Source organism: Neophocaena asiaeorientalis, unplaced genomic scaffold (assembly GCF_003031525.2).
Source record: "Neophocaena asiaeorientalis asiaeorientalis breed wild unplaced genomic scaffold, Neophocaena_asiaeorientalis_V1.1 scaffold7, whole genome shotgun sequence".
Taxonomy (NCBI): Eukaryota; Metazoa; Chordata; class Mammalia; order Artiodactyla; family Phocoenidae; genus Neophocaena; species Neophocaena asiaeorientalis.
The window spans coordinates 19,997,428-20,021,801 of NW_020185337.1; the positions used below are offsets into that span (position 1 = coordinate 19,997,428).

Genomic DNA, 24,374 nt, shown 5'->3' on the forward strand with positions numbered 1-24,374 from the left:
AGGCTTTAGGTCGAGGGAGTGTAAGAGAAACATGCAAAGGAAATGAGGAAGCAGCGAAGAAAAAAGAAAGCCTAGCAGTTCATGAGAGTTTTGAGGAGAAAGTAGTCAACAGTTTCAAGTGCAATAAATACCTTTAAGATGGAAATGGGCAAGTTTCCATTGAAATTTGCAACAAGAGAGTCATTTGTGACTTTTACTAGAGCAGTGTGAGAGGGAGAGCCACCACGTCAGCCCCTGGACGCACCACCCAGACGTTTATGAGGTAAAAAAATCCCTTCCGTCTCACTTGATGCACTGGGTTTCAGAGTCACCTTGTTTTAACAGCCTAATCTGTATCACTACTAATACATCTTACATGCAAAAACAGCCACTCCAAAAAAGCAGGTAAACACACCGAACAGTCGGCAAGACTTTTATGTTCATTTCTGAGTTAACTTTATTTTTGAAAATACGTCCCGAAAGGGGGAAAGAGTGAGAGGTACAGTCAGCCAAACCCTCTGTTGCTGTTGATGGCTACTTGCAGCGCTTCTTCTACTCTTTCCATTGTAGAGTATTTAGGGAGGTAGAGGACACTAAAACACGTCTGTGCCCTTATGGGATCTTTCTCATTCAAATCTTCAGGACAGCGAAATGTTATTTTCATGGTCTTTAAGCCTATTAATTGAATTCTGTCCGTTCCTGTAAGAAACGCTACAAAAGAAGAATCAAAATGAGTGATCTGCTTCACAGAGACCAAAATTTACAGAGAGAAAAATGTGTTTGTTCAGAGACGCTAATTGAGGGCCCCTGTGCAGAGTCCTACATTGGACTGCATTGGGACCACTGTTAGCACAAAGTCTGACACAGTCACTGCCCTCAAGTAGCTTACAGTCTGGCTGGGAATATTAGATTCTTGAGCAGGAAAAGACAAACGGCAAGAGAAAAATAAAAGGGTGTAATACAGCAAACAAGGTGCCATGGAGTTAAGTACCTTCTGAGTGTAAATGCTGTGGTTCACAGCAGGGAGAGAGAGTCAGGCTGGGATGACCGGGAAGACTTCCGAGTGTTCGGAATGAAGTTGAACCTTTAAAGGAGGGAAAGGTTTAGAGAGGCCACGAGGAGGCACATGAAAGTTCGAGGAACGGATGGAGAAAGCTGGAGGTGGGAGGTGCAGAGTAGGCTCTAGAATGTACAGACAAGGGGACTGTTTGGCTGGAACAAAGATTTCCTATAAGCGTTAAGACTGGAGAGTTAGGTTGGGCTTCTGGAGAAGTCTGAATACTTTCCAACACCCATGTTATCCACAGAAAAAAGAATGAGCAGATAAACGTTTCTCAAAAATAAGCTAAGGAAGTTGAGTAAGACAATGAGAGAGGAAGTCTTTAGACAGGTCTCAGGAAAAGCACCGAGTAGGCATAAAACTGAGCTGAAGCTGAGGTAAAGGAGCGGACACAAATGACGGTACACAGCCTGGCTCATCCCACAGGGCCTGGGTAACTGAATGGTGACTCAACTACAGGAGAAGCTTCAATATTTAGCTCAAAGAAAAGAAGAAAAATTTAGAAGCAAGGCAGAATTGAAAATGACAGGAGAAAGACCTATATTAACATTTGTTTTTTGATGTTGGGACAACCTGGCATAAAGGACATTCCACTGGGCTAGGAGTGGCTCTGACAGCCTGATTTGTTGCAGATGGTACCCATGACACACGAGATTTCCTTACCTCACAGAAAAGACACGAGATTATAGATCTCCTCCTGATGCAGTACTCACCAAGGAATTTTTTCTTTTCCTCCGAAGTCAATTTGTGTAAAGCCTTCCAAAACATCACTATGGTGGGATGTGAACTGTCATATCCTTGTTCGTAACGTGCATTCTAGAGAAGATGCAAAAAAAAAAATATTCAGGAACCAAACAAACAAAATTGTAATTCAAACCACTTGGCCTTTATGATGTACCTTTTCAAATGTTTCCCAGTCGTAATCTGTATTTCCAATAATCACATCCTTGAGTTCTTCCGGATGGAAAAATTTAATAATCTCCTTGTTGCACACTCTGTAAAATCCTCTTTGAAACTCTTCATAAACCGCCTTTACAGAGATGTTGAAGATGTAACTGACATACTTAGAAACATAGTCTCTCCTTTAATGAAACAAAAGATGATTTCAGGTTACTGCAAGGGGGTAGTTTCACCCCTGGGGGAGGGGGTGAAAAGGATGATAGAAATAAAGTAAGAGACAGTGGCCTTGGGGTCCTCCTGGCAGCTGCTGCAAAACCTTCCCCAAACAAGGCGAAGGCGGCCACCTGCGCCATCTTTGCACAGTTGCCGGTGTGCAGCCCTCTGATTCTCGAAGGAGGGTCTGCAGTGCCACGAGGGGGCTTGAGACATCCACCGGCGTGTTAGTCTTGAATAAAGCACGAGAGCTTCGGAAGTCCAGCTGGGGCAGTGCCCCTTCACAGAGATTCAGGGCTAGCCTGGTGACTGAAGGTCTAAGGTTTGGAATTCTCCTCTTGGAGAAGTGCTGTTGGGATGGCTGGTATGCCCAGGTAATGGTTCCTGCCACCGCAACAACAGGCTGGGACAAGAGGTGGAGAGCAGCGCGCCTTCTACCCGGGTACTCTGAATTTTGCTGACACAAAGGATGCCCTCCATCTGGTGTTGGACAGATCCTAGGAACTTTACATCTTTCCTGCATGAACCCATGTGAGCAGCTGTCAGCCTCTGGGGGATGGGGGGAGGGGACTGCCTAGAAATTTGGGGGCCAAAATGAATTAGGCGGCCTTTACTTGGTCTTATCAAAAGGATACCAATAAAATATTCTAAAGCAGAAAAAAAAAGAGCTAGAACATCTAATAATTGGGTGCTTACCATGTGCCATGAACTGTTAGAGCTGTTTTTTTCATGTATTGTCTAATTTAATCTTCGTAAAACTCTGCAAGGCAGGTTCTTATGGCATTTTGGTAAAGAGGAAAAGAAACTGAGACATAGTGAAGGTGCGAGATTGCTCAAAGTCACACAGTTAAGAGAACTGACAGATAAGAAGAGAAAAATTTTCGAAGAATAAAACCATCCCTGTTATCTCTGGAGAATGGGCTTGGGAGACAGGAGAAACCTCCTATTTTATACTCTTTTGTATTGTCTGAATTTGTCAGAGTGAGTAATTATTTGTGCTTAAACACAAAGAAAGAGGGGATTTATACATCTAGCTATGATGGAGTAGCTTGTAGCAAATGTTCCCAGCGATAGGAACTAGAAAAACCCAGGTAATATACAAAAGCACATCTAGCTCCACGTTTCCAAATCTAAGTCAAGACTCAAGAGGGCCTTTGGACTAAGAGACAAGGGAAGCTCCCCGAGGTGAGCCCAGCACTTAGCTTGCAGTTTCTGCCTTTGGGCACATTTGCCAATTCTTTCAGGGAAAGGGGCCAGGCATTCAATAATACTATGGACAAATGGGGGTATCGTCATAAAATACACCACAGAGCTAGAAATGTTCCATTTCTTGATCTGAATGCTTCTAATTTTGAACTTGTCTGTATGTTATAATACCAAGTTTTTTAAAATAAAGAATGCTCACTAGATATATCTTTGCCACTCTGACCAACTAACTATCAGGGGAGCATTCTATAATCGCAAACTCTATGGCTCTAAATGGCATCCCATAAAGTACTGGGAAGTCAAGATACCACAGTAACATCTAGTAATATTAACAAAACTAAGCGAATGCTGTGGACCAGACACCACTGTGGACAACTCCAGGCACTGGATAAACAACGGTGAGCAAGACAGACCAAGATCCTGCCATCACGCAGCTCCTCAGAGCTACGGAGACACTGATAAGGAAACAAGCAAAAATCCTAAAGGTAGGGAACGTGTGACGCGAAAAGGAAAAGTAAAACTGGGTAAGGGGATAAAGAGAGAGAGCTCAGTTGGTATAATCCTAGACAGGAAGATGAGGGAAGGCTTCTCCAGGAAAGCCATTTCCTTCCCAGCCGGCATACAAACCCTCGGAGACACACACACACATACAACATGAACTGACTCTCTGCCTTTAAGGAAAATGATTGAGAAAGGAAAATAATAATTACAAGGAGTTTTTAGAGCCCAGTGAAATAAATGCAGTGTACAAACAAAACAAATACTTCACTTCTTTGTACCTACTTGTTAGCGCGGTCGACAGTTATGTGACTTCCATTAGGAATTAAGTCTACATCATGTTTGTCCCAATGCACCTGTAACCACAAATGAACTCAGTATCTCCGAGAGAATCCCGAACAATATACTATCAACAAAAACACTTTGGAGCGTACCTCTTTTCCTCAAACCAGCAAGGTGGTAAAAAATTACCACCTTTATCATGCAGAACGAAAAATAAGTTTCTAAAAGAACCTGAATTATCTATTTTAACTGATCATATTGAATACATTAATTGGACAGTTGCCATAGCTCAGCATTCACTTTACACACTACAGACCTAGCATGGTAGATTTGCAAAACATGGCCACAGATTCCTCCCATCCTGCTATTTACGCAATGTGATTTTGCAACACCTCCCATCAAGAGGGCAAGTCTATTTCTTCGGCTCCCGAGTCCGAGCGTGGCCACGTGAAGTACTTTAGCCCACGGGACCTGACAGGAGCAAAAGCTTGAAGAGCAGCTGGTGTGCCGGGGCTTGCCATCTCCTACTCGCCATAACCCTGCGACCACTCGTGAAGAAGCCTCAGCTAGCCTACTGGAGGACAAAAGGCCACTAGAACAGAGACAGCTGTTCCAGCTGACACTCCCTCAGCCAACCGGCCTGCTGGCCACCAGGTGTGTAAGCAAGGCCACTGTGGGCCAGGCAGCCCGCCAAGTCAGCCCAGTCCAGACACCCACAGAATCGTGTCTGCTGCTTTAACCCAGTAAGTTTAGGCGTTGTCTGTTACTTGGTAAAATCTAACTGATACACCCAGCTCATGAAAAATGAGGAACACCTTCTGTACTAGCTTAATTCAGTGTGGTTTTTTATTAAAGGTAAGTATAAAAAAGGTTTATCAGGTGAAGTATGAGCTGTAATTTGATTTTTACTGTTACTCACATTAAAGTGGATGTGAAGTACTTCTCCAAAGTCATCGCCTTCATCATCCAGAAGTGTCTGCAAACTCCTGAAGAACAAATGATTTTATTCTTTAGATGTCAATAATCATGATGGCTAGAAACATCATCTAAAATAAATGCCAAGGCACGCTTATTCCCAAGGTGGGAGGTCAGGTTCAGTTCACAGAACCTGCTTCTGTGTACTGAGAGTCTAACTCGGGCCTGACCTCAGCCAAAAGTGTGAGGTGTGGAGGCTTATTTGCGATTCTGCAGGCTCCTCACACAATTCCCAGCTCTCTTCCCTCCACCCTATCTGGCTCAACCCAGTGACAGCAGGTTCCTAATTCAGAAGAGGATCACTAACATGCTTATTGATTCTGAAACTCATTCACACTGGTGTTACCTTTCTTTAAGCTTTTAATAAACATTACTTACAGAATAATAGATTTCCTTTTAATTATCAGGTATCACTTGAAATTTTTAGGAGTGGGTGGGTCAAAGGACCTTCTCTATACCTCCTGTCCCAGTATCTTCAAGCTTAAGACAGACCTGAAATTTGACCACCTTAACTGTGTCAAGGCATCTGTGAGAACAGAGGTTACATCAGAATGGAGAGCAGCCTGTCTTTATATTTCCACCTTTATAAATACTTTTATTTTTCTTAATTTTTTATTTTTTGGCCAGGCCATGCAGCATGCGGGATCTTAGTTTCCCCGACCAGGGATCGAACCTGCGTGCCCTGCACTGGAAGCGCGGAGTCTTAGCCACTGGACTGCCAGAGAAGTCCCGATAAATACTTTTTTTTTTTTTTTTAAATTTTATTTATTTATTTATTTTTGGCTGTGTTGGGTCTTTGTTTCTATGCGAGGGCTTTCGCTAGTTGCGGCGAGCAGGGCCCACTCTTCATCGCGGTGCGCGGGCCTCTCACTGTCGCGGCCTCTCGTTGTGGAGTGCAGGCTCCAGACGTGCAGGCTCAGTAGTTGTGGCTCACGGGCCCAGTTGCCCCGCGGCACGTGGGATCTTCCCGGACCAGGGCTCGAACCCGTGTCCCCTGCATTGGCAGGCGGATTCTTAACCACTGCGCCACCAGGGAAGCCCCTCGATAAATACTTTTAAAGTAATACAAGGCATACTATATTATGTGCTCCCTCACTCATTTATTCATTCAACAAACATTTATTAAGTATCTGGTATGGCAGGGATAAGGGACGTAAAGCTGAGAGTAAGACATTATTATTGATTAAATCCTGAGACTTACAGGTAATATATGCTGATACAAATCTTACTACAGTGCTGTCAGCTGTGTGCAGCTAGGAACGATGTAAATGGTACAGGCACAACTTGGGAGAGCTTGGTTAACTCCTTCTGAAGGGATGCGTGTCATCGGGGAAGACCTCTGGGAGAAGGTGGAATCCAAGTTGATTCCTTTTCCCTGCTGGATTTTTTATTACCATATTGTGCCAAAATGTTGGATCCTTTTTTGCTTTTTTTTGGCCATGCCACGTGCCACATGGCTTGTGAGATCTCAGTTCCCCGACCACGGACTGAACCCAGGCCATGGCAGTGCAAGTGCCACGTCCTAACCACTGGACCGCCAAGGAATTCTCTAAAATGCTGGATCTTTTATTATGGTATCATGATAAAAATAGACCATGTTTTATTGTGCTTTGGGGGGGTTGAGGGAAAGTAATGGGAACTCAGCTGACAAAACTGGATTCATCATAAACTTGGTTCAAGATACTCTGTCTTTAAATGTCCCTGTACAGCTCGTTTGCTTATTTATGGGTATGTTTATGAAGAACACCTGTGAACCTGACCCCCAAACAAGAACTAAAACATTGCCAGGATCTTATACCTACCTACAGGGGGGTACCTCCCTTATCCCATTTTTCTACCACCCCCAAAATGTTATACATATATCTACAGTTTGAAGAGTATCTTTTCTCTTTGCTAAGGTATCTCTTGATGAACAGAGAACTTCTTTCATCTTATTGCACTTAAATTTATCAATCTTTCCTTTAACGTTGGTATTTTTATGTCTTGCTTGAGAAATCCCAGTGGTGAGAAAGATAACTGTCCGTATTTTCATCATCGTTGCATTCAGTGTTTAAGTCCCTTATCCACACAGAGCTGATTCTATTATGTGATGTAAGGTATCTGTTCTCCTTTTTTTCCCAGGTGCATTAATTGAACAGTACTTCTGTTCCCACTGATCTAATATACTACCTCTAACAAACTTCCATGTGTATAGGGGTCAGGTTCTATGCTCTCCTGTACCATTGGAAAGCTTGCACCAATATCATACTGCCCTAATTAATACAGCTCTCTAATGACTCTTGATATCTGGTAGGCCAAGTTCCCCGTCCTTATTCACCTTGCAAATTATTTTTGGCTATTCCTGGCCCCTTGTTCATCCATATAGATTTTAAATCAGCCTTTTTTTTTTTTTTTTTAAAGCCTGCTGGGATTAAAATAGGAGTTTTGTTGAATATAGAGATCAGGGATTCTCAAAGCATAACCAAGACCAACAATTTCTGGGAATCCCTGAGGCCTTTACAGGGGGGTCCACAAGGTCAGAACTAATTTCATAATACTACTAAGACGTTACTTGCCTCCTTCACATTCTGTCATGAGTACAGAACAGAGTTTTCCAGAGGCTACATGACAGCTAACAGAAGGAGCATGGATTCCTGTATTTAGAACATTTATCACTTTTAATTTCTAATATTATAAATACTGGCAAATGTAACCGATATAAGTAAAAGCTCTTTGGGGTCCTCTCTTAATTTTTAAGAGAGTCTTAAGACCTAAAAGTTTGAGAAATGCTAATATGGATTTAGTGGTCTTTATTCAGTTTATGTATATTAAGTTATTTAGTTTATTAAATCTTCTTAGGCATAAGCATTATTTATGTCATTTTCAATGTTTTCAGTAAAAAATGACAAACTTATCTACTCCTTTCCAAATTTGGTGCTTTCAATATTTTTTTCCTTATCTTGTTAGTATAATAAGTATAACGGTTAATAGTTGGATTCTGGAGCCAGTGTCTGTGTTCCAACCATAGTTCTGTCACTATGGGATCTGGGGCAAGTTACCTAACTTTCTTCCCTTTCCGTTTCCTCATCTGTAAAATAGGGATAATAATAATAACAGAATCATACTACTGTTCTCATTCTTTTAGAAATCCCCATAGTATTCCATTGCATAAATACACCAAAAGCATTAATTCCCTCACTGAAGAGCATTTAGGTAGTCTACATAGTATAAACTATCTAATACGATGGGCGTTAGGAGACATATTTGCACGATTGCCTATTTCTAGATGTGAATTGTCTAGAGGCAGAATTGCTGGGTCAAAGCAGCAAACATGTTTTTTTTTATTCTAAGCACAGTAGTCCCCTCTTAGCCATGGTTTTGCTTTCCAAAGTTTCAGTTATCTGCGGTCTACTGCAATTTGAGAATATTAAATGGAAAACGGCAGAATAATTCATCAGCTTTAAACTGCAGGCCGTACTGAGGAGTATGACGCAATCTCACACCATCCCTCTTTGTGCGGGAAATCATCCCTCTGTCCAGCGCATCCCGCCTGGTGGGCATTCAGTAGCTGCCTCATGACCACTGTGGTATCACAGTGCTTGCATCCACGCAACCATTATTTTACTTAATGACGGCCCCAAAGAGCAAGAGTAGGGATGCTGGCAATTCGGATGGGCCCAAGAGAAGCCAGAGACTGTGTGTTTTAAGTGAAAAGGTGAAAGTTCTCAACTTAATAAGGAAAGAAAAAATCAGACGCTGAGGTGGCTAGGATCTACAGTATGAAAGAATCTTCTACCTGGGAAACTGTAAAGAAGAAAAAAGAAATTCATGCTGGTTTGCTCTTGCACCTCAAACTGCAAAAGTTATGGCCACAGTGCATGGTAAGTGCTTAGTTAGGATGGAAAAGGCATCAGATTTCCTAGAGGGAAACCACATTCATATAACTTTTATTACAGTACATTATTATAATTGTCCTATTTTATTATTAGCTATTGTTAATCTCATAGTGTGCCAAATTTATAAATAAAGTTTTATCCTAAGTATGTACGTAAAGGAAAAGACATGGTATATATAGCATTCGGTACTATCTACGGTTTCAGGCATCCACTGGAGGGCATGGAACGCATCTCCTGCAGATAAGGGGGAATACTGTACTGCCATACTGCTCTCTGACAAGGAGTTACCAATCTACAATTCCACTCACAATTCTCGATATCAGAGTGAACCTTTTCCCAGATCCTTGCTGACACCACACAGCATCGGTATTTCCAGCCACTGTCAATTTGAAGTCCGTATTAGCCTCTCACTTTAATATGCATTCCATGATCATCTTAATTTATGAACCATTTCTATTGCTTCTTTTGTAGGTTACTTTCTTGTATACTCTGTCAGTTTTTCTTATGGATGTGCAGGAACACTTTATTCAGCAGGGGTATTAACCCTTTCTATTATATGTTACCAATATGTTTTGTGAAGTGGTGGCTTGTCTTTTAACTTAGAATAAGTTTTCATTTTAAAGATGATGACATAAAACAACTTTTAAAATAAACATCAGGACTTCCCTGGTGGCAATCAGGTTAAGAATCCGCCTGCCAATGCAGGGGACACGGGTTCAAGCCCTGGTCTGGGAAGATCCCACATGCCATGGAGCAACTAAGCCCGTGTGCCGCAACTACTGAGCCTGCATGCCTAGAGCCCGTGCTCCACAACGAGAGAAACCACCACAATGAGAAGCCCGCGCACCGCAACGAAGAGTAGCCCCCGCTCGCTGCAACTAGAGAAAGCCCTCATGCAGCAACAAAGACCCAACGCAGCCAAAAATAAATAAATTAAAAAAAAAACAAAAAAACAACTTTGGAAAACATGTCTCTTTAAAATCAGTAAGTAAATAAATAAAATGAAATAAAATAAGCATCACTTGCAGGTTTTGCACCAAGGTGTAACCTGTGCTCTGTCATGACTGTCTCTACTCAAATAAACCAAAGGTTAATGAAAACAGTGAGGACTGACTACACGAAAAACCAACTTTTCTTAATTTTAGAAAGTTAAAATATTATCTAACAATTTGACAAAGTTAGAATCAGTTTAAAATACCCAGAAAGCTACTATTGAACATGAAAATACTACTGGAATGTGTGTGTTTAATTATTTACCTAAATATACGTTAGATAGGGTTCTGAAAAAGGAAGTATGTTAACTTACTTTCCCAAAACAGGACTGAGTTCTTTCAAGTCTTCTAACGATGGCACTTGGTCCAAAAGTTTCTTAAACAGAGCCAGTGGGAAAGGGATGTTGGCAACATTGTGACTGAATAGGCAGAGTCCACACAGAACCCCAAAGAAGAAATAATTCTTCTTCTCAAATTTAGGCTGAAAAGAGGGAAAAAAAAAAACCTTAACGTATTATGAATTTTTACCAGTACAATGGAATATTTAGATTAGGTAAACCATTTCTCCCCTTTCACAAAATCAAATCACAAATTAAAACGAAAAATCTTGAGATAAGAATACTTAGGGTTTATATTCAATTATTAAGTCAATTTAAATCCCTGCCACAGTTTTGGTTACTGAAAGCATTAATAGTATGGGGGTGAGGAGATAGAAGAGATGTTGTTTAGGCGGAAAAGCTGCAATGAGTAGCAAATGAATCCTAGGGTTCAAATGCACTGTATAGTGAGTATGGATAACAATCCTGTATCACAATCATCAGATTTGCTACGGCACTAGATCTTAATTATCCACCACTAAAAAGAAATAATGATGAGATGTGATAAAGGTGCTAATTACCACTACAATGGCAATCATACTATAATATAAATATATCAGATCAACATGTGGTACACCTTAAATTTATACAATGTTATATGTCAGACATATTTCAATAAAACATAAAAGTATTAACAGGAATAGAAACACATTAGGCTCAGTAATCCTTATAAACAAAGTTTTTGCAATTTCTTTTCATAGGCTTTATCTTCAAATTCATTGGGGAAACAGAACAAAGAATGAGTGCCTAAGAAAGGAAGGGTTCATTTTTACCCATACATTCTAGAAATGGTCAATACATATATATTGCTTAAATTCTCTTGTGTGGACTTGGGAACCCAGGGCAAGAGGACCCCCATTTTAGAGAAAATAATCACTTTTTTAGAATTAAAAGTTATCTCCATAATTACATCAATAATTCCTCTCTCATAATACAACAGTCTAGACAACCTAATTTTCTATGGTATATCCCCATACCTCTTCTCTCAGGAAACACCTACACCAAGAAAAGAGGACTTACCTTGACAGGAAACCACATGTAGGAAGCCTCTTCAGGATATGTGAACATCCCATATTCTGGCCGGGTCATTTCTTCAAAGAGACAACGGAAAAACTCTGCTCTGACTCCTCCAGAGTTATATCCAATTTCTCCACTAAATGAAACCTAAAGAAACAGAGCAAATAATGCATCACTTCCAGAGCTCTGTACTGCTACGCATTAAATCTCATTTAATAACTATTTGTGGACCCAAGTATTTGGGAGGTACTGGGGTAAGCAAATTACTTGTGTTAGCGCATTGAATTTTCTTACTAATTCTAGGAGGCTCATGAGGCTTCTAGAATTTAAATAACTTTCCCAAGGTTATACAGCTGCTAAGACTTTTTTAAAAAATAAATTTATTTATTTTTATTTTTGGCTGTGTTGGGTCTTCGTTGCTGCGCACGGGCTTTCTCTAGTTGCAGCGAGCGGGGGCTACTCTTCGTCGTGCTGCGTGGGCTTCTCATTGCGGCGGCCTCTCTTGTTGCGGAGTACGGGCTCTAGAGCGCAGGCTCAGTAGCTGTGGCTCGCGGGCTTAGTTGCTCCGCGGCATGTGGGATCTTCCTGCACCAGGGCTCGAACCCGTGTCCCCTGCACCGGCAGGCGGATTCTTAACCACTGCGCCACCAGTGAAGTCCCCAGCTGCTGAGACTTAATCCTACGGGTGACAAACCTGAGAGCCTGAAGTCTTCACCACTAAACTGACCTCAACTGGCATCATTTCTATAATCATCAGGTACATTAAGTATAATGAAAATAAACATAAAGAAACCATAAATATCAGAATTTTCAAAAAAACTGAAAACCCAGAGCACATGTATTTATTGGCTTGGCTGTTGATTCCGTAAGGAGGCAGCAATCCCACCTGTTGACACCAATCCCTCCTCAAGATGATTCTATTATAACCCATCTTTGCTCCTTCAATTACTTGCTCTGTTCTCCTTTCTGCCTTTCCTTCTTGGAATCCTTCACTTCAGTTTACAAATATGTTAAGGTCTCCCTTATCCTTAAAAGAAAAAAAAATCTCAACACCATTGTTTCCAGTACAGACAATACTGGCTTCCTCTAATCTAGGTCGCCAAATTTGGGGGATTAATGTACACCAACTTCTAAACTCGTTTCTCTACTTAAATGCCTCTCTCCAAGAGGACCAAGAATCTGTGAATCCCCAATTCCAAGGACTTGAGTTTCTCACGTCTCATCCTGATCTCCCTCACTCATTTTACACTTCTGGCCACTTCCTCTTTCTTCACACTCTTTTCTCCCTTGCTTTCTCTTACGAAGCACTATTCAGGCTTTCATTTCTCTCTTCTTTTTCTTGCTGCCTTAATACCAGAAATTCCTGCGGCTCTATGCTGGCACTTCTATCCTTTCTCTTACCCTGCCCTTTATATGGGCAAGCTCCTTAACCTCACAAAGTGTTTTCCCACGAGATCATCAGAAAGATTAAATGGGATAACGCAGGTAAAATGTCTCACACAGTCTGGAAAATAGTAGCTGCTTATCAAATGTTACCTAAATTTTTTAAATGGATGAATGAAATATAAAAGTGGAACTAAAATAACTGAGTGGACTGGCTGGCTGACACAGTTTAGAGTCAAAATGAGTTCACTAGATTTTGTTTGTTTGTTTGTTTTGTTTTGTGGTACGCGGGCCTCTCACTGCTGTGGCCTCTGCCGTTGCGGAGCACAGGCTCCGGACGCGCAGGCTCAGCGGCCATGGCTCACGGGCCCAGCCGCTCCGCAGCATGTGGGATCTTCCCGGACCGGGGCACGAACCCGCGTCCCCTGCATCGGCAGGCGGACTCCCAACCACTGCGCCACCAGGGAAGCCTGAGTTCACTTGATTTTTTAAAATTATCTATGTGCAAAAATACACAGAAATGCCAACTCTAACTGCAAACTCATACTTTTAAAATAGTATCTTGAGTTTGGTCAAGTCAATCATTCTTTAATCTGAGTAGGACAAGTGATAAACTAATGCCTCGAATCAAAAACACTCTAATAAATATTATCAGGAAAATCCTGACTTGTCTTGATTAACTGGAGAGTCTAGAGCCTGATCGTTGGGCTGAAATCCTGGCTCTGATACTTATCAGTTGTGTCACCCTGGGATAAGTTACCTCATGGTTCTGCACCTCAGTTTCCCCATCTGTAAAAGGAGGGAAATACAGAACCTTCTACACAGTGTGGTTCAAAGGGTTACAAAAGTGTAAAGCTTTTACAGTAGTTCCTGGCATAAGGAAAACATTCATTAGATCTTCTAGTCATTATTATTCTGTGTCAAATATCTATTAGTGAGACAATTTATATAGTAGCTAAACCAAAGATCATTATTGGTGAATACTCAGGACATGGTGATATCTACAATTATACCCTCAAAAAACTATGTAGTCAATAAAGAGAATGTTCTCTCTTCAACGAAGCCATCTGGGTTCCTGCAGAAGAGCAGAAACAATCTCTCAATTCTCCTCTGGGTCAACCCCATCTCACTGGAACCTTTAAAAGGTGATGACCAGCCGGCTTGGTCAAGCCTCATGAGGGGATGGACCTCTTAGGGCTAGTACTGGGCTGTCTACCTGATCAGGTTGGGGGGAGGACGACCATTTCACCTGCTGCTCGTTAGGCAGACTGTACTGACAGCTCTCACCTGGAATTCACAGGTAACTGGGGAAACCTAGGGGAACTCCAATACAGGTAACCCCAGCGGAAAAGGGAGATAATCCCCTCTCTGTAAGGCCCGTTATTACATTCTTTTATGTTTTCTGTCTTAGCGGCAAAAACATTAAGTAAGAATTATATTTTACCTGTAACTCCCTCCTCAGATCTTCATTCTCAAGCTGATTTAGTTGATTCAAAACATCCTCAATCAAGTGACTCCTTCTGACTGTTAGACAAAAGGTGGGCAGTAAAGCAAGTTCAGACCTTTCTTGTTCCACAATGCCAGCCAAACTCATGCAAGCTCGCCATCTCTGCTCCTGGGAAAAGAACAATGTTTCACTCCATTTCACCGTTTGCTCTAAGTAGAAATTTACAAAGTAGAATAAACCAGTTCAGTTTACTATACGCGCGTGCCACAAACGTTTATGAAAAGGGCCCCACATACACCCCTGGAGACAGGCTATATATTCAGTATTCACCCCCAGTGAGCAGAAGATACATGAGACATAGGAAATGAAAAGCTCTGTGGGGCTGATTTGGGTGAGCAGGAAGGTGACCAACCGCGGGCTCCTCTGGACCACTGTATCCCGTAAACACAGCGGTGAACACTTCAGGGACCGACTAACGGTCGTCAACAGGCTAAGAGACTGACTAGCGAGGCCGAAGCAGTGAGCTGAAACCTGGTATTCTCATCAGGAAGAGAAGTTCAGACGTTTAGAAAAGAAGCCTGCCGCAGGAAAAGCGCAGGATGAAAGACCTCTCTAAAGATATCCTTTTCTAGGAGGAAAACTCAGACAAGAGAGATTTTAGGGGACAGATAATCTACAAAGTTACCATGAGAGAGACAGACCCACAGACTGACAGACAGACACACAGACCGTCCACCTGGAACCAAATGGCAATTTGGGATCATTAACGTCTGTGTCTCTTAGCAAAACAGAGAGAAATCAAATGCCATTTCTATAAAAAAATTACCGGAAGCTTGTTTAGAATCAAGAGAGAATAGTTACAGAGTTGAAGTAAAATCAAGTTCTCGTATCTTTTTTCTTTCCATTTTCCTTTGTTAAATATTTCATTAATGGTCTTACTTGGAACTTATAAATCAATTTCCTATTTTGTTTTATTATGGCAACTGCATTAGGTAAAGGTATCTACTTTTATGACATAGATTTGAATATTATTCATGCATATAGATATACAGATGCATATATCAGCATAAAAGTGACAACAAGCGCTAACACTTTCAGGCACTTTGTGAGAGGCACTGTTCTAAATGCTTTACAGATATCAACAAATTTAATCCTTATAATAATGCAATGAGGTGCATTTTCTGAGGCATTTTCAAGTGTACAATTTTAAGTTCAAAACCCCTTGCTGGATACGCTGACAAACAGAACCAAGTCAGCTGACGACAGTAAGTACATCTGCAAGGGAAATACTTTACACAAACCTTTATTATGGCATGATCACAGAGTACCAGCCGTTTCTTTGGGTCTGAATTTCAAGAATCCTCTGTCACCTCTATTCCCACTACTATGTTTTCCCATTAGATTGGACCTTCTTATGTACTGGTGCTAATCCCAGTCAAGCCCACGTCTGCCATGCGTGAGTACCGTTCAGAAGACTACCGGCGCCAACCTCAAGGCAAAAGCCCTACGGCTAGGCCCAAGCTCTGGTCTTTGCTACTGAGGCCCTAATATGCCTCAAGGCCAACCCAACTCAAATTGTGACAGCCTCTCTAGCCTTCTTTTTTTTTTTTTTGCGGTACGCGGGCCTCTCACTGCTGTGGCCTCTCCCGTTGCGGAGCACAGGCTCCGGACACGCGGGCCCGGCAGCCATGGCTCACGGGCCCAGCGGCTCCGCGGCACGTGGGATCTTCCCGGACCGGGGCACGAACCCGTGTCCCCTGCATCAGCAGGCGGACTCTCAACCACTGCACCACCAGGGAAGCCCATAGCCTTCTTCATTAGAGTATAAGCTTCTTGAATGCTATGACCACCACTGGTTTCACCAGTGGGTGGCTCCCTTATCACTCCTCTATTATACATTGGAAAAGGTACTCATCATTTGATTTGCTAATGAAAACAAAGAAATAGGCACGCATACCTGTATTTTTAAAAGTGAATCTGCATACAGTAGTTTAATTTTCGACAGAATATTAAAGATAAATGGAAAATGACTGAATATGACAGGATAGTGGATGTCCACTGAAGTGTCCTAAAAATGGAAATGACAACAATTTTGATAAATGAAAGGACAGAGAAATCTTACGCCTTACTTCCTAGCCTTAAAGCCCTGATGGTTTCAGGTCTCAGTACTTATAGCCAAAGCAATCCAAAATGCTGGTCAGTAGGGCTCAGATATATAAAATTCTAAGGAAATGTTTTATATCTATCAGTGAAAGGTATATAAACCTAGTGTTTTCACTACTCATTTGATTTCACCATTAATTATAAACTCTGGACATTTTCCCAAAGAGTCTGTTCTGCGGCCACCTGCACTTCTGAAACGTGAAATTAGTTCAGATGCATTCGGTCAGCAGGGGACTGACAGAATGTAGATGGCTGGTTAGCTCAGACAAGACTCTTCCCAGGTGAAGGATGATGTGCTAGGTGTAGAATTAGAACCTTCAGAGAAAAGGTGAAAAAAATCTCAGATCAGCTGCTGAACTGGCAGCAAGAGCCCTTTAGCTTTATTTTAAGAAAATGAAAAAGGAGTACTTATACCCAGGGAACCCTCCCCAAAGTTACAGCCCTATCCTGCTGGCTCCTGGTGAGTCACCGAGCCTCCTATACCTACCTTAAGAGCAAAGCTCCACTCCCGTAGGTGTTACCTCAGTACCACTGGTCCTCTAATCAGGGTGTGGAGAGATTTCTACCCTTCGGTTTTTGTGCATTTTTCATCTCGCAGCGCTGTCCACAGCCGCTTGCCTGGTTGATCTGAGCTATCCCCCCAGGTAGGAAGCACTTTTCTGTCAGTGTTCTGGCTACAAACAAAACTGCATCGGTTTTGAGGGGTCTGCCTTGCTTTTCCCATAAGCCCTGCTATTTCTATTGGGCAGCTCTGCAGAGTACAGGAAGTTTTGGAAATTCGTACAAAGTTACAGAACGAGTGCCTGTATTAACTTACCGACGATCGATACCCTCTTTAAATATGCCATACTTACTGAGTCCATTTTCCAGATGCTCCTTCTGTATGCATCTTCATAAAAATCAAGCAAGTGTGTGAGTTCATTTACTTTGAAGATATTTTCAGGCAGCTGACATTTAGTCTGGTTTACCTTAAATAAAACACCACCTGTGAGAAAGTTCTTTATATAAAGACAATTTTGCTTAATAGCTATAAATTAGATTATCAGAATAAACAGCAAGTTAAACATACTTTTAATGACCAGAATTAAGTTCTATCCAATTCCCCCACTGCCAAAGCCCCAAACTTTCAGGAGCATAAAGAATACCTAAGATTTAATAGTAGCAATTGATGGTATGATGAAAAACTTCTACTTTTAATCCATAAAAAAGTTGTAAAGAAACTCAAGTGCAAAGAAAAATACAGTGTAATATGAATCCAAACTACTCTGGGGCCCAGTACTTCATGTCATGTTCTTTCTTTCTCTTAATTTGCGGGGGGCGGTTGCCGCACAGTGCAGCTTGCAGGATCTTAGTTCCCCGACCAGTGCCACTGCACGGGGATGCTGTTTCATCCCTGTGACTAGGATCCTCAGGACCCCGCTGATCTCAGCCTTGCACTGTCAAGGGCCTCAGCAGCCTCAGAGTCATGGAGAAAGAGGGTGCGTCATCTTCATGGATTTTTCCGGAGGTGTGTGTGTAGGGGGGGAGCTTGACAAACATTCTGACGTTGCCTGTTAGAGTCAAAGGACAAAGCAGGATCCCTTCAAGATTTCTTCTGTTGCTGCTGCAGTATTTCTAGGAATTCTCTTTGTAAGTGGCAAGCTCATTACAATACACTTTCCCTGAGCTCTTCAGTAAACTGCTCAATTTTTCAAGACCTGGAATTATTTTTTTGATGTAAAACCTTTAAAAACAGCCAAGAACAGGCATCACTTTTCAGCAGTAGGGCAGACCTTTTTTTAAAGCAGTTTGATAGATTAGGCACTTTGATTCACTGAAAACAACCATAAATACAGGATAAACTGTAAACCAACATTTTTGGATGGAATAATCAGGTCAAGAACTAAGGAAAGGTGGCACTTCCCTGGAGAGTATCTGCCAAACCTGGTGAACCTGAACTTCAGTTTCCATGGCTGAGACTGAGAAAAGGAGACAAAGCCCAGACTCTGCTCAAATTAGGGAACCTTGCTTCATAAATCTGGGACCCAGAAGGGCTACCATTAGAGTGAACCAGGGTAACCTAGAGATGAACAAGCTCTTTCCTCCACTCCTGCATCAACCCATCCCCACCCTGACTCCAAGACCATGAGGCAAACTGTAGTTAAAATGGTGCTGGATGTTAACAGTTTGCATCTACCAACCTGAACCCCCCAGTCTATCCCCCCTCCCCCTCCCCCTTGGCAACCATAAGTCCGTCCTCTACGTCTGTGGGTCTGTTTCTGTTTTGTAGATAAGTTCATTTGAGACTGGCACAACACTGTAAATCAACTATACTTCAATAAAAAAAAAAATAATAAGATACATAAGTCACAGCCGTGTAAGGTACACAGGGAAAATAGTCAATATTTTATAGTAACTTTGTATGGCATGTAATCTATAGAGGTATCAAATCACTATGCTGTACACCTGAAACTAATATAAGTCAGCTGTACTTCAATAAATAAATTAAAAATTTTTTAATTAAAAAAAAAATGGTGCTGGCATTGGGGGAAAAAGGTCACCTACAGAATTTGTCATTACAAAAGCACTCTCCCGAAAACTCACACACCAGATTCATACCACCTGGAGATCTAAAAAGCCTCAAGCCAAAATTTCAATCTTTATATTAAATGCTAATCTTTAAAAACTAATTTAATAGTACCAAATTGCTGGTGTCGCCAGGAGCCTGGCAGAAGCAAATTCTCCCTGAAAAGACCCAGCCCTCAAAACACACACACACACACACACACACACACACACACACACACACACACGGAGTGAGAAAATACATGATAATGAAGGAGCCATGAGGAAGATTCAGCAGAAACTAAACACAGCAAAAACTGACCTGCAAAGACTTCAGATACCCAGAAATTATAAATGACCAAGAAAAAAAATTTAAAGAACCAATGAGAACTTCCAGAAGTGAAAAACATACTACTAGAAATAAAACTCAAAAGACAGTTTTTGTTTTTTGTTGTTTTTTTTTTTTGCAGTACACGGGCCTCTCACTGTTGTGGCCTCTCCCATTGCGGAGCACAGGCTCCAGACACACAGGCCCAGCGGCCACGGCTCACGGGCCCAGCCGCTCCGCGGCATGTGGGATCCTCCCGGACCAGGGCACGAACCCGCGTCCCCTGCATTGGCAGGCAGACTCTCAACCACTGCGCCACCAGGGAAGCCCAAAAGACAGTTTTAATAGCAGACAAAAATCACTGAAAAGCTAATTCATGAACAGGAAGATAGGGCTGAAGAAATCATCCAGAATGGGGTAAAAAGAGACAAACAGATGGAAATTATGACAGGACGATTAAGAGACATGGATGACAGAGCAAGAAGATCTAACATACAAAATAAGTAGAATTTCAGGAGGAGAGAGTCAATACCTGTTTTGAATTAAAACGTGTAACAACTTGGAAATGGAGGGAACATCCTTTTACCTAGAAAGATTATTTTACAAAACCCCATAGTAAAAATGTTATTTAATAGTGATATCCAGAATTTTCCTTTAAAGTCACCAACAAGATTAGGTACCTACTACCACTATGACTTCTAATCAACATTCCTCCTTGAACAACTAGGGGTAGGAAGGCCTAGCCAGTGCGACAAGGCAAAGGAAAATAATAAAATGCCTAAGAATTGGGAAGAAAAAAACATTACGTTTTCCAAAGATATGATTGCACAGAAAACGCAAAAGTATCTACAGTTAAATTACTAGGTATAATGCGAGAATTTAGCAAATTCACTGGCTATTAAAAAAAATCAACATTCAGGGACTTCCCTGGCGGTCCAGTGGTTTAAGACTCCGAGCTTCCACTGCATGGGACCTGGGTTCGATCCCTGGGTGGGGAACTAAGATCCCACATGCTGCACAGTACGGCCAAAAAAAGAAAGAAGAAAAAAAATCAATATTCAAAAATCAATGCATTCTTACAATGCATTCCTATAACCAATGCATTTATCTGCTGTTAAACCAACAACAGATAATATAGTTTTTAAAAGATACCATTTACAAAAACTTAAAAAAAAGTTAAATACCCTGGAATAGATTTGACTAAAGATATCCAAGACTTTCATAGTAAAATAACAAAAACTCATTGAAAAACTTAAAAGATAATCTCATAAGTAGAAGAAACAGATACCATGAAGATTCACAACAGGAAAGATATCAATTCTCCCCAAAGTGAAGTACAAATTAAATGCAATTTCAATCAAATTCCCAGTAAGATCTGTGTATGTGTGTGTAGAACCTGAAAAGCCAATTCCAAAATTTATAGGGAAGAACCAAATGCCAAAAATATCCAAGATTCACTTTAAGAACAAGACAGGAGTATTTCTTTTAGCAAGTATAAACAATATAGAGCCACATAAAATGATTAACAGTACAGAAAAGAGCCTGTACGTGAACCCCGCACACAGAAACTTGTTTTATGACAGTTCATGTTACCTATCAGTGCAGAAAGGACAGAATTTCAGTTAAGCGGCGCTAGGTAATTGTTTTCATATGGAAAATAATAAAAATAAATTTTCAGTTGGATTAAACACCAAAGTGTGAAAGGCAAAGCTAACCTCAATACTCCCTTTAGACCTTGGCAGAAGTGACCTCTGCCCTGGGCCTCTGATTTAAAGGTCTTTGCTCTGGGCTTCCTCCAGCCAAGCCCCTTCCCACAACGGGCCTGTCTATATGGAGCCCACTCATCACACATCCCCATCTAGACTGAGCTCCAGAACCCAAGACCTGCAAGTCCCTGCCCAAACGGCTCCAAGCCAGCCCCAGGAGCTACACAGGTTTCTCCCTCCACTTGCCCTGTGGGGAGTGGAAGTGTCCCAGGAGACACACCCCAAGGCTCCAGGGCCCCAAGGTTGGCTAAGGAATGGCTATTGTGGGAGGTGGGATGGAACACAGAGACGTGGGCTGAGGTGTCCACACACGGCCACGTGACAGCCCTGGTGTGGGAGAAAACCAAGGAAGGAAGAGAAGCGCAGAGGACCTGGGGTGGGAGCGGGGAGGGTCCGTCGGAGCCTCCCCTTTCGCTGCAGAACTCCGTAAGGAGCCAAGGTTTCAAAATTCAAACCTGGCTTCCCCTGTCATTAGGAAGGTTTATTTGTCAAGGTGGGAAGATAGAGTATATTTTATTTCATTTAACACGTTGTTAGCTAGATTTCTAACCTTTTAAACATTAGACATATGGTGTATGACCTTCCGTTTGTACTCCTCCTCTGGTCCCAGCTATCATTTCTGTTAGAAGACTATCTAGAGCAGCCCTCGATGCCAAATCAGGCCCTCTGCTTATTCTGTAAAGTCTCACAGATGCCTGAAATATTTCCCATCTGGTCCTTTCCAAAAAGAAGCCCTCCAGATCCCTGATCCGGGTAACAATTTAAAACCCTGAAGGAAAAAAAAAGTTTAAAACGAAACACATGGAGTAAAGATCATAAAGGAATAGACTGACAAAATTTTTTTTTTTTTTTTTTTGGCCATGCCGTGTGGCATGCGTAATCTTAGTTCCCTGACTGGGGATCGAACCCGTGCCCCCTGCATTGGCAGCGGGGAGTCTTAACCCCTGGACCGCCAGGGAAGTCCCCAAATTTTATCTACATTAAAATTAAGAACCTGAGTTTCGGACTTCCCTGGCGGTCCAGGGGTTAAGACTTCCCGCTTCCAATGCAGGGGGCTCAAGTTCAATCCCTGGTCGGGGCACTAAGATCCCACACGCTGAGGGGTGTGGCCAACAAGTTAAAAAAAAAAAAAAGAAGTGAGTTCATCAAAAACCACCAAGACAAGCTATAAACTGGGACTTGATATTTGCAACACATATAATTGACAAAGGACTAGTACCCAAACTAAAAAGTACTCCTATAACCAATAAGAAAAAATTAAACAATACATTTAAATTGAGCAAAAGGACAGGTATTCTATAGAAGAGGAAACAAGTACTGCAATTATAAACATGAAAATATGCTCTAATGCATTAGAACCAGGGAAATACAATTAAAATCATAATTTGGGGCTTCCCTCGTGGCGCAGTGGTTAAGAATCCACCTGCCAATTCAGGGGACACGGGTTCGAGCCCTGGTCCGGGAAGATCCCACATGCCGCGGAGCAGCTAAGCCCGTGCGCCACGACTACTGAGCCTGTGCTCTAGAGCCCGTGAGCCACAACTACTGAGCCCACGAGCCACAACTACTGAGCTCGTGTTCCGCAACAAGAGAAGCCACCGCAGAGAGAAGCCCACGCACCGTGGCGAAGAGTAGCCCCTGCTCGCTGCAACTAGAGAAAGCCCGCGCGCAGCAACAAAGACCCAACTCGGCAATCAATCAATCAATAAACTCATAATTTGGCACGATTTCAATATGGCACTAAAACTATTTTCCAAATTTTAAAGTCAGACATGGGGCAACAGAATTCTCATCATTTCCTGGAGAGGATTTAAATTGGTCCAACCACTTTGGAAGACAGTTTGTCACTACCCATAAAGAACAACACAGGCATATCCTCCAACCTATCAATTCCAGAATTAGGGATGGAAACTAAAAACTAACTCTTGACACATGGACACCAAGAGATAAGTACAAAAATGTTGACAGTAGCATGTTTTCTCATAGGGGAACCCTCCCCCCAAAAAAGAACTGCAAATAGCACATACTGTATATCCATCAATACTGGAATGGATAATTCTGGTAGAGTCACGCTATGGACTATGATACAGAAGTGAAAATGAAGTACAGACCTAAGTATTAATCTGGATGAGTCTAAAAAAACAAAACATGTAAGCAGCATGTATTTGATTCACATGAACTTTTGGAAACAGCATAGTGTCAACAGATATTTATGGGGGCTTCCCTGGTGGCGCAGTCGTTGAGAGTCCGCCTGCCGATGCAGGGGACAAACAGACCTAAGTATTAATCTGGATGAGTCTAAAAAAACAAAACATGTAAGCAGCATGTATTTGATTCACATGAAATTTTGGAAACAGCATAGTGTCAAGAGATACTTATGGTTATAAAAAAATAAAGAAGCGTAAGTGAATGGTTAACTGAAAATCCAGGATCCTGGCTACCTCCGCGAGGTGAGGGTGTATAATCTGTGAGAGACACACAGGCATCTCTAAAGCACTAGAAATGTTTTCTTTTTTAACATGGGTGGTAGTTACACTGATGTCTGTTTTACTACTTTTCTTTAAACTGTATACAGATACTAGACACACTCCTTTATATGCATGACTTAATTCACAAAAAACATTTTAAAAATAACAGTACCAACCTCATGTTTCATAAGAGTCTGCTTAAGTTTCAAGCCAGGTGAAACCAAGGGAATTTTTATTGCAAAATAAAGATATATGGGTTTCTAAACCAGCACTTACCCTGTGCAGCTTTTTCAACATTTCTAGGAGAGTTTTAATGTGATAGTTACTCTCAGCAGTTCCAGCCCAATAATTCAGTTGCGCAATGACGGCTGTTTTAAACATCTGCACCAGTCTGATGAAAGCGGATTCTTGCAGAGATGCCCAATATTCCTCTGAGGGATACGAAGGTAAGTAACTGTCAGCATGTAATATTTCTTGGATTCTTAAAGGTAAAAAGTAGTCAATATTTTCTGAAACTGGTAGAATATTTTCATATATATTGTAGTTATAAAGACACATTTGTAATAATATTTTCTGAAACTGGTAGAATATTTTCATATATATTGTAGTTATAAAGACACATTTGTAATAATTTTTTCAGTAAATACAATCGGAATTCAAAGTGTAGAATTTAATGTTCTCAAAAAAATGCCTTGACAGTAAGAGAGCCACAAATCTGATCTAATTAATTTGTTGGGGGGAAAAAAATAACTAGACAAAATTAATCAGTCACATTTTTTGCCCAGAGGAAATAGCATACAGTATTAAAAACCAGATTGAGAACTATTTGTGATTACACGACTCTATTTTGCCCTCTCAGCACGAGTTTTTAACTCTTAAAAACCATCTTTCCGCATTGTAT

At 41.5% G+C, this 24,374-nt stretch overlaps 1 protein-coding gene across 2 annotated transcripts in view; it reads right to left on the bottom strand.

Moving 5' to 3' along the window:
* Positions 1–423: 423 nt before the first annotated feature.
* Positions 424–24,374, bottom strand: part of HERC5 (HECT and RLD domain containing E3 ubiquitin protein ligase 5) — a 44,799-nt gene continuing 20,848 nt past the window's right edge. Inside the window, exons 14-24 of one of the 2 annotated variants that reach the window (XM_024736148.1) lie at positions 23,750–23,904; positions 17,222–17,335; positions 16,162–16,272; positions 14,202–14,372; positions 11,378–11,521; positions 10,295–10,461; positions 5,058–5,124; positions 4,142–4,212; positions 1,938–2,121; positions 1,753–1,855; positions 424–690 (exon numbers count right to left, since the gene is read on the bottom strand). In XM_024736148.1, coding sequence (XP_024591916.1) covers positions 485–690; positions 1,753–1,855; positions 1,938–2,121; positions 4,142–4,212; positions 5,058–5,124; positions 10,295–10,461; positions 11,378–11,521; positions 14,202–14,372; positions 16,162–16,272; positions 17,222–17,335; positions 23,750–23,904 — 1,493 coding nt within the window. In that variant the 3' untranslated portion in view covers positions 424–484. The remainder of the gene's footprint in view (positions 691–1,752; positions 1,856–1,937; positions 2,122–4,141; positions 4,213–5,057; positions 5,125–10,294; positions 10,462–11,377; positions 11,522–14,201; positions 14,373–16,161; positions 16,273–17,221; positions 17,336–23,749; positions 23,905–24,374) is intronic. The other variant, XM_024736147.1, reaches the window with a different exon arrangement.